At 41.1% G+C, this 16,729-nt stretch overlaps 1 protein-coding gene across 1 annotated transcript in view; it reads right to left on the bottom strand.

Annotated features, from left to right (window-relative positions):
- Positions 1 to 4,948: 4,948 nt before the first annotated feature.
- The window catches only part of LOC124717188 (WD repeat domain-containing protein 83), a 51,408-nt gene continuing 39,627 nt past the window's right edge, over positions 4,949 to 16,729 (bottom strand). The window contains exons 5-6 of the mRNA XM_047243964.1: positions 12,983 to 13,091; positions 4,949 to 5,277 (exon numbers count right to left, since the gene is read on the bottom strand). Coding sequence (XP_047099920.1) covers positions 4,998 to 5,277; positions 12,983 to 13,091 — 389 coding nt within the window. The 3' untranslated portion in view covers positions 4,949 to 4,997. The remainder of the gene's footprint in view (positions 5,278 to 12,982; positions 13,092 to 16,729) is intronic.

Genomic DNA, 16,729 nt, shown 5'->3' on the forward strand with positions numbered 1-16,729 from the left:
CTGTGCTCCTGTGTCTATCAATAACTTGAAATACCTCTTTAACTCCATGCAATACAATACTAAAACATTATTCTCTGTTTCAAAGTCGATTACCCTAACTGTTGGTTTACCTATCGCAACAAGGCCCGACTGCCGCCTCTTAGTTCCCCTGCCAGTTTTACTAGATACTGGCACCCTACCTTTTCTCCAGGCATGCCAGGGCCCTTCATGACAATCTTCAGCATAGTGGCCCTGCCACTTACACCTGAAGCAGGCTATGTCTTTCACCCTTGTACATGGGACTCCACAGTTCCCTGGTAAAATACATTGTGGACATCTCCACTCCCGTAATCCTCCATCGGTTTCTCTATGGTTTCCCCTGAAGTCTCTTACATCTATCGGATGAACCTCCCTTAACCTCACCCGATATTCTGTGCCTGTGTGCCCCGGATTGTCGCACCCATAGAAAAAGTTTGTGAATTCTTTACCCGTCATTGCCCGTACTCTACCCTCAGGCCTATTCTTTCTGCACATACTTGCAAAAGGACCTCTCAACCCGCATGTGAAACATTTCAATTCATTAATCACTCTTGCATTCTTCACCGTTTCCTTTCCACGGTTAAAGATTGCCCTTGGGGCTAGTCCCCGCTCTTTCATGGACAGTATTGCACTTTCCTCTGGCAGGAATAACTCCACAGCTGCTGCCAGCATAATTTCATAACCTCTACTTCTCGCTGTTTGGATTCTATCACTGCTTAAACACTGTATAAAGCGGGCTCTTCAAAGCAAGCCGAACAGTTCTATTGCACCTTTTAAATTATCTCTAGCTGTTACTCTGCTTACTGCCTCCCTAAAATCTCTCTGTACTTCGTCAATTCGACTTGCCCACATCGCAATTGGTTCTCTCTGTCCCTGTCTCACTTGATAAATCTCGCACGTGTAATAGTCTATGGCATGCTTACTCGCATAGTTTTCTTCTAAAACACATTTCACTTCCTGCCATGTATCCGTGCATTCACGCATTTGCAATCTCAATCTAGTCTCACCAGTTATCTTTGCTTTAACAAATTTCAATAATGTTTCAGGTTGGTCTGGCTTTACAAGCTCAAATGCCACATCCACATTCTAAATACATCCTCTGAGATCCCTTTTATTCCCTTCGAATACTTTCGACACAATACACAATGCTTCCTTAACTGACATTTTACTGCTACTAGGGGACGACGGAACTTCGTTAGTCTGGGGCATCTTACCAACTTAACTATATTCGAAATTTAAAGCTACAATATTCTTCAATATTCTTAATACAAAATTTATAAGTACCACTTCTCTTGTGGTGGGTTGTCTGGTCTGTTGATCCGCGTTGTCCCACACTGCTCCGCGCTGTCTTTGTGCCCGCGCTGTACCACGCTGCTGCGATGCATCGGCTGCAGCTCTGCTGGGCTATGCTGACCATGTCGCTCACCTTGAGTGCCGCTGCTCGGCCCGTACCCTCGGTCTTGAACCGCTGGCTGCTTCGGCACCCCTGTGCCTCGTCTGTGTCTTGCTGCCACTGTCCTGCACCTGTGAGGACCACATTTCTGGCCTCTGCCGAAGTGGGGCTACTAACGCTGAAAGTTGCAAGCCGCCACAACTTCTTGCAGGATGCCATAGTCGCTGTAGCAAAATCTACTGACTCGTACCTCCTAACTGTCTATGTGCCTTTGTGGTACCCCACACCTGGCACCAAAAGTTTTATTTATGTTGCGTCCCAAGTGTGGGGTTTGCTGGCGATTGAGCAACACGGTTCGTGAAAGGGATTTAGCCAGTTGACCTTAGTGAGAGGGATACTTTTGATCTGGCTAAGATGTTGAAATCCCTGGTGTGAAGGTACAAGGCTAGGAAGTGGGTGGAAATAAACTCTTCTGAACATTACACAAGTTCCAGTTAATTCAGAAAGAATACAGATCACCCTAACTGTGTTGGTGATTGTACCCACGGAATGGCCAAGTCTTTCACAGAGACGGCGGCTAACTACCACCATTCCGACTGCCTGATAGTAGCCCTTCAGTGAAACTGCTGCCCACACTAGCACCCTACACCAGAGTCCTGTGGCCACTGCCTAAACGCACATCAGCGACTATCTCCGGCTGCCTGCCTACAGCCTGTTCCTCAGCCCAAGTCGCTGCTATCCACACTGATTACTGTCGTTGCCGGGAGCCTAACCTCAAGAGCCCCAGAGCGGCGTGCTCCCGAGTTTTGTTAGCTTTCCACCTTCGACCCTGCCAGTGCTTGGCATGACGTAGTGTCGAGTGCACTTGTCCTTGTTTGGTATTGTTTAAGCATTAATTTCATTACTTTCCTTCAGAAGCTGGGTGGAGGGATGGAAGTGCCTCTCCCTATATGGTCACGCACTGTGTCCTGAGCCCCTCATTGGCTCCTCATGACGTAATGCCGTCTCCACCAAGGGCCCTATTTCTTTCTCTCTCTATTTCCAGACTTTTCTCTCTAACCAGAAGTGCTCTCTGTTGATACTCCAAATCGACTGCTTATCACAGGTCCCTACACAGAGCTTCTTTTGTCTCTTTATAACTTGGAGTCTGTTTACTTTCTTACCACTCACAGCTGCCCGAAAGTTAGGACTTCCGCCTCGGCTATCCACCTGGGTCTTGTTTCTTTATGACCCCTCTGCCACACCCGGCGCCGAGCTTTACATTTTAACTCACCTAATGTTTACATATTATTTCCATCATACTGCCTGAGAACGACTGTAATTAGACTTGGCTTTTTCCTGCAGTTACAGTAGTGTTCTGTGTGGAGGCTTACATCTGTGTACTGCTCGTGAACTGTACTTGGCATGTAGTGAGCAGGGATGAAGGGAGAGCACACAGGGTCTGCTGCGGTGGCAGGTGGGGAACGAGCTCTGCCGCCACGTAACGTAAGCATGCAGTATGTCAGCACAAACCTGTGTTTTGAGCTGCCACAAAAGTAGCAACATACATAAGAGGTAATGATCAGTTAAATACTTCATGTTATCGAAACTGAGATCACTATTTGTACTGACATGTTAAAGAAAGATATTAATTGAAGAAAATTATGTATCAGTTGTCAAAATAAATGTGACAGATAGAAGTACAACTATCAAAACAACTTACTGTTTTTTGAAATTTACTGGATATCACACATTTTAACAAAACATTATTAACTTAAAACATGAACAAAGAAATAAAACTAGAACAAAGAACTCTAGTTCTCTGAAGCTCTGGTACACTTAACAGTTTTATTCTTGCCTATAAGTGTGTTCTCATACTTGTCACTAGTGTCTGAAGTGACAATGTTGACAATAAGGCTACATCCATTACATCGCCGTGCCTCCAGTGCTCCTTCTTGAGCTATTATGCCTTTCTGCAACACTCTTTGCAGTCCTCCTCAGTAATAACGTGAAAGCAACCACCTGCAGGATTCAAAAGATTTGCAGAAAACATTTCACTTGTATGTTGTGTTTTATTCACACTAGCTCTACGGCATTTAAGACAAAATTGTATGGCGACATATAAATTACTTTGTGGCACTTGCTTGTTGTGTTCTCATCATATTGTATTTTTCTCTTCTCTTATTGGTAGTTTCCTATCATATTTCATGAGTGGTTTGTTGGCTTGACTGTTGTGATAAGGAGCTTTGTTCATGATTATTATGGATAGGGGAGGAAGATTTGGAGGCACAAGTTCGTCTAACTATTTTTCAAAATGAGCAGAATTCATCTGCCCTTGGTAGTCTTCCAGGGTAGATTTGGCACAAAACTTTAGCTGTGCTTATCTAATGAATCCTGTTTTAGAATCCACACTTTCATCTATTAGTCTTTTGTAGATGCTTCCCCACACAGTAATAACCACACCTTTCTTTTCGTCAGCATTTACCACACATTGGGTTATTGTCCATCCAGGATTCATCCAAATAAAACATTTCTGTGCCAGCCTTCCTAATGCTTTTCATTTCCACGAACAACTGGGGTTGCCAGTGTTCAATGTTCCAATAACAAAGTTATCTTTTTTCACCCTTTCTCAATCCAACACTTGGGTAAGGGAGATGGTACTCCATTTCCAGTCCATTTTCTGTTGAAGAACCGGCAGGAAATTTATGCATAGTGGGCACTACCTTTTACGTCAAAATGTATTACTAGTCATTATATACATCTGTCTTTCTATATGAAGTGCTGTGCCAGTAACAAGACGACACATTTTAATGTAATTAGGATCATATGCAGAGGTGTTTCAAATTACTCTTTAATTGAACTGCAACTGAAATTAACTGCTTCTTGCCAGGAATTCCTGCGGATACATCTGGGTGAATCCTGCACACTCACAAATTATAGCAACACTAGGCAGACTCTTGCAAGTCTAAGTCATCTCTCTGAGGGACGACTGTAAGAGGTAACAGTTCCTTTTCAGTTTTCTCAGCATCACAGCACTTCACCATTTTCAACACCATTTTCCAGAACTGCTCCTGATAACTGGCTTCCTTTTCCATACTTTGAGTAGAAGGTAACTCCAGCAATAGGCCACTAACTAACTCAATCATTTTCCAAAAAAATCACAAAAATAGCACAACAACACACAGACAGTGGCAGCACAGCTCAGGGGGGGGGGGTAAAAAAAAGGACAATGCAGTCAACACCGGAAGTCTCCCCACTGCTAGTGGACAGAACTGGGCAGTCCATGTGCCATATTATAGTTCTCAGTTCTCACACAATATGTCACACTTTCAATAAATAAATGGATATTCTTGTCATTTCCACAAAATCAACATTAGTATTTTAATGTGTGGAAATTATTTTATTAATTGGTAATCTCAGAGTTTAATATTAATGAACTTGGTTTTGTACACGTACAGTGCTGCCGTCAACACTGATTTTGACACTGAGAAACCCGATGCTAGGTACTCAGTTAAATATTAAACATTTATGTACAGGGTAGTAATTAATCAGAATCAGTTTAAAACAGAAATCTGTTTAATCAAAAGTGTCGAACCCTCGCAACGGGTCACACCTCGTCTGCATCGTCTGGGCTTTCTTCTGGCCCCCACAACTTGACCGAGCCTCCGGCAGCTGACAGCAGACCAGACCGCAGTGGGTGTGGGCTCAGGGAAGACACGACACTAGCACTGCCCTTCGCCTCTCCGTGCACCAGTGTCTCCGTCAGCTTCTCACGCACTAAGTCCCAGCAGTACACGTGGCCGTCGGCTGACCCGGACAGCACGTGGCGGTCTGTATTATCGACACAGCTCTCCGTCGTAAAGCCAGACACGTTGTGGCCACGGTACCTGCAACAAAATGAGTATACTGGGCATGTTCAGAACGTAAGTGTACCGTGACTATCGTGAGCTGTGATTTTTTTGTTTGTCGAGAGTCGGCAACACTGAGTGGTAGTGGGGAACACCTGACCAGGATGAGCATCGCAGAAACATTGTTGTATATAAACTCACCATGATGTGTCCAGTTGCATGAAACATGTCGGTAAGAAATCCTAACAAGTGTGAGCCATGTGATATGATCCACTCCCTACTCGCAAAAGGAACTTTTGTCTTGAATCAAAACGGTGTATGGCAAAGGTGTCATAAACAGAATAAGTATGTTTAAGTGGAGTAAGCAATTTAGTGGAGGCAGAACAAATGTTTATGCTGAACAGAAGAGTGGAAGACCTTCCATTTTAACTGATGAGTTGGTGCAAAAATTCGAGGAAACTGTTTGCAAAGACTATCAATTGACAGCGGATGAAATTGCTGCAGTGTTTCTACACCACTCCAGAACTCTCTTATAAGAGACTATCAGAGTCTGTGGGGAAGGTGGGCCCCATAACACCTGACAAAGCAGCACAAGAAAAATTGGGTCAAAATGATCCACTAGCTCTTGAACAACCTGAATCGGAAGGTGAGGATTTTCTGAGCTCTACTGTGACTGGAGATGATACATGGGTGGCTCATTACACATCTTAGATCAAAATATAGTCATCACAATGGCATGCCACCAATTCCCCAGCTGCTAAAAAATTCTAAACGACAATTTTGGGTTGAAAAATTACGGCCTAGTGTTTGGTCAAATTTTTGTTTCAGGGCGAGGCCAACACTGCACAATGATGTTGTAGAAGGCCCCCCACCCCCCTCCCCTCCCCACGGGGAAAAAAATTCCTCAAAAGGAGCATTCAAAACAAAATGAGGGAATGCTGACAAGAGGAGTGTGCTTGTTGCGTGACAACACCTGTTCTCACACAGCCTTAACCACCAAGGCTCTCTTGGACTCATTTGGTTGGGATGTTTCAAAGCATTGTGAAAATATCTCAAATAATAAAGTTATTGTAGAGCTGTGAAATCGCTTCAATCATAACCCTGTATATGCGTCCTGCTACAGAATACCCCAGGAGCTGTGGGATGATTATCATGATCACATAATTTGCAATGCACAAGGACATAAATGGGTGTTTCACACACAACTGTTGGTTGGATATAAAACCCAATAACTTGACAACAAAATGAGATATTGCTCTGCCCTCAATTTTTAAAAAAATTCACTGAATGTATGAGCTAAATCAACTACTTGCAAACTATACGCAATGTGTTTTTACCTCTGAAAACTCTGTAAAAATGTTGCATAGTATTTTACTTGATTTGATTAAGTGCAGTAACCACGGCATATAATGAAAATAAATTCAATTCGTTATTGAGCAAAGATATCAAATTGTAAAAGGTGCAAAATTCAATTTTTTACCCGTAGTAGTTTTCTTAAAATCGGATGATAAGTATTTCATAGCAGCCAGCAAGTCCACACGGACAGAACTAGGTGCATCACGTGCAATCATCAGTCAGATGTAGAGCCTAATAACTTGAAAATGAAATGAGATGCCGTTCTGCTCTCAACTTTAAATGAAATTTTGGTATCTTATCTCCAATTTGTTCAATACAATGTGAGAACTTAAATCAACCACATGCCACGTTTACGCAATGGATTATTAAATCTGCATTTTTTTTAAAAAATGCATGTAGTGGTTTACTAATTTGATGCAGCACATTAGCTATGAGAAATAATGAAAAGAAATTTGGTGCTTTATGAAGCAAAGATACCAGACTATAAGATGTGCAATAATAATTTTTTTTTACCTAATAATTTCTTTAAAATCAGATGATCAAGTACTCCAATGCAGTCGGTACACCATCTCTCGGCAGAGGCAGCAGCATTTGGCAAGCAGCCATAATAAAAGCTGCATCAGGCACAGAATGCAGAGAGCAGGTCTGTAGCAGTGAAGTAGTTAAAAAGATATACTGGTCTCTTTGAAGTGCTGTAGATGGTGTACAACTGGTACGTGGCAGTCTAGTGACCCTCCACCAGTTATATAAGTCATGGCAGTGACGAGGTTTGTACGTGCCTGTCGGTTGTATGGAAATGGCACAGGAAGAGGGATTGACGTGGAGACGTGACGAAATGGCATCAAAGAGCTACTGTGTTTGGATGTGCCCATGACCACACTGCAAATGAAACTGCCTGATTTGTCAAAGTATCCATTCAAACTGTCTATCATGCCTAGTTTGTAAAAATGTTGTAATGTACAGGATGACAAGTTCACAATTGACGCTTAGCTACAGTGGCACTTAAAGCTGTTTGTATTCAATGCACATAATAACACAGAAACTGGTGGCATGTAGAGTTGTACAATGAGTTGTGACTTCACCTCTTTTCAAGTCGCACAAGGTGTCAAGTACCTCGACAGTTCAATACGCTTCTAGCGAGCAGTGTGCAGAGCAGGTAGCTCAGGTCGGGGATGATTCTGTGATCCTTTGGTGTTGTTTCTCATAATGTGATTTAGGCCTTCTCATTCAGGTTACCATGCATATGAACCAGGAAGTTTATTTCAAAAGTTTCAGTAACCCATTGTAGTCCTTTCTTCTACGTCCACGTGATTATGCTGTGGACACCCCACCCTTCTGAAAATGACTACAGCTGTGTTCATGAGCCACATACATTCGGTCCCAGTTTGTCGTGCACCGTGCACTCGGGTTTTTATCACTTCCACTGGCCTGCTAATCCTATAAAAATGGTTTGGGAAAAGCAGATTAACTCTTTTGCTGCTCTCTGTGTCCCGTGCTGAGCGCTGTTTTGTTGTCACTGTACTGCTCACTAAAGTCTGCTACCTTGCCAAAGGATGGCATTCTGACTGCTATGGAATACGTCTGATCCAATTATACGAAAACTATTCGATGAAAAAATTTGATTTTTGCACATCTTACAGTCTAATATCTTTGCTCAATGAAGGACTGAATTTCTTTTCGTTGCATCAAATGAAGTAAACCTTTGCATGAAATTTTAATGACTCTGCTGAGGTAAAAACGCATTTTGTAAACTTGGTGTAGGGTCGATTTTAGCTCATACATTGAGCAATACTGAGAGCAGAATCATATCTCATTTTGTTCTCGAGTAATTGGTTTTTATATCTGCTGGGTGGTCACACTCAACACCCCATTTCTGTCCTTGCACATCACGAATCATTTGGTCATAACAACTGTCAATTTCATAAATGGCAAAACAAGGATTTGTGAAAATCGTAGCACACAAAAAGGCACATATATTGAATGATAAATACTCAAAACTTTTATATTCTCAAATATATGGAAGTAACTCGTCTGCAGTATTGAGGTTGGCAAAAAGGGACGCCTGAACATGTCAATAGTGCTTAAGGGACATGTTTAAACATGTCCTCAGCACCAGGGGAGCAGCGCACCATGACAGGTTCACTGGTACACTGCAATCAAAGGGTTGACCATAGCCATCAACATCTGCACAATTTTGATGCTCTGTGGGATCAAATCATCAATGAATGGTTTCAGCCAGATGTGGCATCCCTGCTTTGAAGTGTTATACGGTATTAGCATGCTGTCACTTGGCGCTGAGTAATTTTTTTGTCTGTTGTGCTTATAAATGTACAATATTTTAGAGGCAAAATTTATTGGTCTTCATTAATGATATTCTTCATTGTCAGGTCACAGCTCCAGTTCTCCAGATGCCGGTGATGACCCTCATCCAACTTTTTCTATCCCTGCACAGCTCTTGTTGATCCCATTTCCTTTTTAGTATTGTAAACTCAGAAATAAAAGAACCTGTCCTGGAATTTTCCTGAGAAAGGGAGTAGTTTTGGGAAAATTGATTTTGTAGTTTTATACTTTATAAAAGCATATAAATGCAATCACTATAACTTGTTGTTTTGTAAGACCACTAAATACTTACTTTTTCCTCTGTACTTTATACACCTGCATTTCTGCTGCTGCTGTCTTCTATACCAGTTTCAGAATTGTGTCATGGGTCGCAGATGAAGTAGGAACAGACTTACACAAAGAATGAAATTCCTCAGGATTGCCTCACTTTTTGCACAACTATATCAGTCACTTCTTTTTCTTTCCAATTATTGAAGGAATCTCAGGATGGAGATCTTGTAAGTCAATATGTGTTGTATTTAAAGGATGTCCTTTCCCAAATGTATGTACTTCTTTACAATCCGGTGGATAATTGTAAGTTTATAACCAAGTACAAGAATACTGCAGCTATATTTTGATTCCTGTCCTGACCCCCGCATATGTCAAGAAGAATAAAAGATGTTTTACATCTGGATGAATCTCTTTACTATACTTCATGATGCAAGTGCCTATTTCTGAACTATCCTTCTTTCAGTTTAGCTCAGTCCATGCATAGCAGAATGCATCATTTGTCTCAGAAAATTCATAGACAGTAAAACTGTTTGTACAGATTATACATCTGACTAACTGTATGTACAGATTATACATCTGACTAACTGTATGTATAGATTTTACATCTGACTAATTTCACTTGAAGGTATTTGCAAGACAGATTGTAAATCAAATGAGGAATACATAAGTGTCTTGTCTGCCTTACATTCCTGCTATATAGAATATTCAGTTACGCAATAAACAGATTTCTGCCACATCTATTCAACTTCTTAGAGTGAGAATTGCACTCAACTGGTTTCTCTAGATGAAAGATGCTCGTCTTCTGTTACAGAATGTACTGTATAAGTAACCCAAAAATGACCAAATCCTTGCATAATGGGTTTTTGCAGTAAGCTCGTGATCATCATCAGCAAACACCATTTTTTTTTTTTTTTTTGTAAAATCTCATCACCAGTTTTGCAAACCCTCGTCACCCGTTTTGTAAAGGCCTCGTCACTACTGCTTTGAAGGCCAAGCTGGCACTGTTGTTACAGTAGGCAAAGTTTGTGAGTTCGTGAAATGGCTTCTGGCGCAGTGCACTGCTAAGACAGTTTCTCTCTGCCACTGTTACACAGCTATGCCCCAGGGTCAAGTAACAGCATAGGGGAACGAAGGATCTACAGCACTCCAACAAATTAGTAACAAAGTCACACAAATTTTACTTATCTTTGTGATTTGTCGAATAATGAACTCTGCAATACTGCATGTTTACACAAAAAAGGTCCTCAATGGCTAAATGCAAATAATCATACATAAACTTCACAGTTCATAGCAAATGCAATATACAAAAACTGTCTGCTCACTTTTAAGAGTTCACTATATGACGTACCCTGTCTAAGTCAGCCCTGGACAATGATCTATAACCAAGTGGGCAAAAGATGCTCTTCTATCTTCCGAGTAGGCTTTTGCCTCTTGTTGTCCGGTCACTGGGGCATTGTATTCGGCCAGCAATTGGCTGAGGCAAGTCGATATCTTCATCCTCAGCACCGGCCATGGCACTTAGGCAAGTGGTGTGGACCTATGGCATTGGCACCAGCTCGCACCATTGTGTCTGTAGTGCTATTGCCCTGGCTGTGTCTTGTTTGGATGACGCAGTACATTGTTTTCTATTCAGGTCCTATTTCTCCCGTATCTTTCTCATAACAACATCCATCACAATGATTAACAGCTGTGGAGACAAGGCACTCCCCAGCTGGACTCCACATTTGGTCTTAAGATCAATATTACAAAGATTGAAGTACAAACTACACAAGACAGCATCAGAGTAAGCCTCCAGACATTACGGCCATCCACCTTTAGATTGATTTGGTGCACTTTTCCAATACATTCTTTACCAACTATCCTCTCCATTCCAGCATACCTATGGCATCCTGGCATCATTGATGATATGTCTTATATTCTCGTATCTTGGCCTGCCACACTGATCTTTCTTTCAACGATCCTGAGCCACGTGCATGTTACAATTGATTTCTGTTTCCAAGTGATGGGTCGGTCGGCGTTTCATGAGAAGGTGAGCAGTCACTTGCAGAGTTCATTTAACTGACGTGTGTGCTCCTTCAGAATCTGAATGTTTGTCTGCTGCTTGACAGACAAAGTGGGGTCTCTCACCACGGACAGAGGACTGATTTATCATGTTGTTTGTGGCTGTGGAAACAGTGTGCATCTGCCATTTGAAGAATTATTGGTTCCCTCCACCCTCACGACTGTGGGCTTGCGTCTTCGGAGTCAGCACATTTTTCATTTTGGCTGCCTCGATTGTCGCAGAATTGGTGTCAGGGCTTACGTGCAGTTGGGATTGGCATATCAAGTAAATGGTGTGCATATGACAGTTCAAGAATTTTTGTTTTCCTCTGCCTTCATGGTCACAGGTTTGCATATTCGGAGTCAGCACATTTCTCACTTTGCTGCTGGCATTTACTTACAGCCACACACAGACATGCCAAGAAAAGTTTAATACTTCTGCTACGTGTAACTAAAGGGCCATTCGCATTCTCGAAATCTCTTGTTCATCAGCAACATTCAGTCGGGGATCTCATGTACAATGTTGTTTAGCTGTGGGCAGTGACAATAACAGTTGTCGTAGACCTCTAGCTGGATCAGCATTCAGTGTTAATACTTTAACTCCAAGCTATTTTAAGCTTACTGCAAAAAGGCAAACAGAAATTGTATTTTAATGCTGATTATTTGGTGTAAGTCTTATGCCTATCGATTTATAAGCTTCCCCCCCCCCCCCCCCCCCCATTATGTGCTTTTGTGCAAAAGCTCATGTTTTAAAATTGGTGATTGCTTCTTATTATCTGTTCCACTTAAACTGCTATGGTAAGTTTTTAAATTCAAGATTGTTGTGCTGAGGTATGCAAATTTGTATGGTTTATTTCAAGTTGTAAGACCCTTGTAAGATCTTCTGGTGCGTAATTTGCAGACATTAGATTTAAAAGGACCGAGTGATGTATGAGCTTGCTCAAGTTGGCAGCCTGATATCAATGCACCATTTGCTTTTAGCTCTTTTGTAACTTATTTTTCTGAAGCTTGTGAACTTGTTAATGTTGATTCTCTTACTCTTTACCATACCTGAAAGTCATATGTAGAAGCTTAAAGTATTTGGTGAATGTTGGCATATTCGTGTTTGGAATTATTCATGATTTTATAGTGGCTGTTATAAAATCTCCTGTGACTTGTTTTTTGTTGATGTTAAAATGCCGTTGAAACAAATAAATATTATTAAAAGCTTTCGATTTCTTTTTTCTTTTCCGCACTTACCACTTCTAGATCTAAGCTCCCTACCATTTCGAATCTCTTAATCACAGTTTTAAGCCACAATTTGTGCTGTGATATGTCATCATCATCATCATCATCATCATCATCATCAACAACAACATCATCATCATCACCCTGTAGTCTTTTCAAGAAGCTGGTACAATGTTTCAAAAAGAGTTGCCTGTATCTCTTTCTGGCTGCACAGATGTCATAAGACAGTGTAAGTATGTCATCAATCCCACAGGTCACCAAAACGTAGAAATTTCTAACAGCAAAAAAATATTCTCATTTCTAACAATCAGCTCTTTGCAAGATTCCCAAATTGCTTCATGATCCATAAAAAGTTACAGAAAAGTTGTTACATGGGTATGAATCACCCATCAAGATAACTGTTCACAACCATTTACCAAGTAGTAACTATTTCTCCATGAAAACAAAAACTACCAGTCACAGAACCTTACATTTTGTAATTGATTCGATTTACTTGTGATGCAATACTTACTCTCCGAGAAGCTCCCCTGTGTCCCTGTCCAGCAACCTGATCGTAGAATCTGCGCCACTCACCACGACACACTGTCCGTCCCGTGTTTGACTGACACATGTCACCGGCTCTGTAACAACGGGAGCACTTGATTCAGTCAAAAGAAGCTTTCAAACTTGACATTAGCACATATGCACCAGTAGCAGTTCTCCAAGGAACAAAAAAAAGTCAGTACAAAATTCACAGAAAGCTGATACAGCAATTTGAAAAGCACAAAAAGAAGACCATCAAAATAAAATAAAAACACAAAAATGATTTACATCGGCATATACAACAAATATCATTGTTATGCCCTTTAGTTCTTTTTCTTACTTCCTCTTATCTTATCTTTTTTCTTTAAATATTTTTTTAACACTTAGTGAGATTGGGAATTCTAAAACCTCAATACCAAGACAGAGGTTGATAAGATTATCTGTGGACAAATTTAGAAATACAAATGAACTAATTTCACATTGCACCAATCTGGTTATCTTTTATTGTTTGGTCATCTTAGTATCATTTATTTTGTGTGTCTCCTCTTACAATTAAATGAATCCTTTCTCTCAGTATTCCAATGGTGTCTGTGATCTGGTCTGATGAGTACTAATGGTGGTCAAGAAGTGAAATTTGTGTTTGTCGTCTACTTCTCCATAAGGAAGAAGACAAATGAAATGAGAATAAAGACAAAGATATTATCTTGCATATAATATATAGTTTGCTAAATGTTTACTCTGGAATGTTCATTTTAATGTAACTATTAAATACACTGTCTGCCGAAAGATGAAGCCCCCCACAAGACATGTCTGGACATCAGTATAACTTGTACACATACACCAAATTGGTGGGTATGCAGGTGATTCTCTGTGACAGGCAGAACAGCCATCACAGTGCATTAATGCTGTTTGTATTTAGTGTTGTTACCAGGGTTGGTAAGGTATTAAAAGCATATGATGCTGAGTGATCTCGAGTGAGACAGTACTACCAGCACCTGACAGTTTCTGGGCCTCCCATTTGTCTGTGCAATATCCAGATTTGTGGGCATTCGGATATGACAATGGCTCAATGCCAGGCTGCACTGGAATGTGAGGCTGGGGAGACTCGGGGTCAAAGTTCCTGTCAAACACATCCGACTAACACAAAGGAGGAATGCTGTATTGTGCTCAAAGCACATGGTAACCACATCACATTTGCTCCTGTCAGCCAAGAACTAGTAGGGGACTCCCTGCAACACTCTGTGTCATCCGGCATCACTGATCGGAGACTAGCAGAAGCTGGACTGGGAAATTCCTGTTTTTATATATAAACAAAGATGATGTAACTTACCAAACGAAAGCGTTGGTATGTTGATAGACACACAAACAAACACAAACACAAACACACACACAAAATTCAAGCTTTCGCAACCAATGATTGCTTCATCAGGAAAGAGGGAAGGAGAGGGAAAGACGAAAGGATGTGGGTTTTAAGGGAGAGGGTGTAAGGAGTCATTCCAATCCCGGGAGCGGAAAGACTTACCTTAGGGGGAAAAAAGGGACACACACATATGTCCGCTTGTGTCTGTATATGTGCGGATGGACATGTGTGTGTGTGCGCGCGAGTGTATACCTGCCCCCTAAGGTAAGACTTTCCGCTCCCGGGATTGGAATGACTCCTTACCCTTTCCCTTAAAACCCACATTTTTTTCAGCTTTCCCTCTCCTTCCCTCTTTCCTGATGAAGCAACCGTGGGTTGCGAAAGCTTGAAATTTGTGTGTGTGTGTGTGTTTTTTACTGTGTCTATCTACCAGCGCTTTTTCGTTTGGTAAGTCACAGCATCTTTTTTAATATATATGCTGTTTCTTCAGGTCGATATTCTTCAAAAGCAGTTGTTGAAAATGAACAAAAATCTAAATGACAATGTTGGTCGTTGCGGTGGGTGGAGATGTCTGAGGGGAAATGCTGTTGTCATCAGTGCTACCGACAGAAACTGCAACATTTAGCTCCACTGTGCAATTTTGACACTACAGCTGCTATGTCGCTGGTGTTTGCAGAAATGGAAAAACAGAGAAGTCAACTTGAAGTGTTCCACACAAATCTGGTATGAGACAAAACCGAACGATGGATCTGTCAGACACCTTTTATTGTGCCACTTACATGCAGCTACCATTGTTAGCAAAGTGGTCATCGCCAAGTGTGACTGTGCATCATATTCCGTTCAATTCTTGCTCTAATGGGGATAGGTGGGCTGTTTGCTTGTTTATTTACAGAACAACTAATAATAAATCAATATTTATATAATATAATATATAAATCAATATTTAAATATACAGCTCTAAAACTGGCACTATACTTCCAATATGTGGCCGATATTTTTATAGGCAGGTATGTCAATATTTTTTCTGCCGATAAATCAATACTTTTTTTCAATATATCAAGAGCCGATAATGACATTTTTTTAAATATCAATATATCGGATTCCCAATATTTTTAAAAATATCAACAGTTCTAGCATGTACTGCTGACAAATGGTGTTGTACTGTGTTCAGCAACGAATCGCCATTCTGTGCCATGCCAGATGACTGTCACTGTGGATTACGGCAATGATCCGGGCAGAGGTCCCATTTTTTCTAATTTTTTAGAGAGGTGCAGCTGTGCTACTCCCGGCATCACGGTGCAGGGAGTTCCAGGTACTATGTTGGGTCATGGGTGGTAGCAATTGCAGGAACTCTGGCACTACAGCAGTACGTCACTGGCATCCTGCATCCTCGTGAGACAGTATTGTAGTGTCATTTTTCAACAGGACAATGCTCATCCACACATGGCACATTTTTTTTTTTTTGCAAACAGTCTGTGTAATCCTGAGGTAATCATGTGGCCAGTAAGCCTGCCACATCTGTTGTCGATAGAACGTTTGGGAACAGCTCGGATATTAACTCCGTCACACTGCCAGTATCCAGGATATTGAGGATCAGTTACAATAGCTGTAGGGCAGCTTGCCTAAAGAGAGGACGCAATGGATTTGTAACAGCCATCCCAACTGAATCAGTGCACACATCCAGAGTAGAGGGGGGTGCAACACAAATGAAAAGTGCTTATGGAAGTACCGGCGGGGATTTTCCTGGTAGAGATTTTTTACTTGAAGCCAGTTCGGTGACTTGCACATTGATGATGATGAAATGATGATGGACACACACACACACACACACACACACACACACACACACACAGACGCCCAAGAGGAGAAACTGTCCTTACTCATTGTGGTAGAAGATGAGCTTCTTCACAAAGAACTTCGAAATAACTTCTTTATGTAAATGAATAAAATAACTTCTTCATAGGAAGAAAAACAAATAAATCTGCTCTTGGAAAACTATGAAATTTCATTATGGGAAGAAAAGACATGTCAAATTAGTCTGGAAGAGAAATGGAATGAAAACTCATCTAAAAGAACCAAAGACCATTCCCCTTAAAGACACAATTGAAATATATTGTGAAGAAAATGCAGAGCCAAGACGCTTTATGGGAGACAGAGCAAATTTTTCTTGAGAGATAACAATAAAGCTTTCCTCGAAGAGGAAGGAAAAGCCCCCTTGTATAAGAACATCAGTCTACTTTACTGAGCGAGATTTGCAAATAATTGCAGACAAATTCTTTATATTTCTGTTGTAACAGCTTTGCAGCCAGACAGACATGCCAGTCTGGTCGTAATATATGAGTATTTTCTAGAAGTTTGTTTAAGCAACTGGCAGAC

The sequence above is a fragment of the Schistocerca piceifrons genome, chromosome 9 (assembly GCF_021461385.2).
Source record: "Schistocerca piceifrons isolate TAMUIC-IGC-003096 chromosome 9, iqSchPice1.1, whole genome shotgun sequence".
NCBI lineage: Eukaryota > Metazoa > Arthropoda > Insecta > Orthoptera > Acrididae > Schistocerca > Schistocerca piceifrons.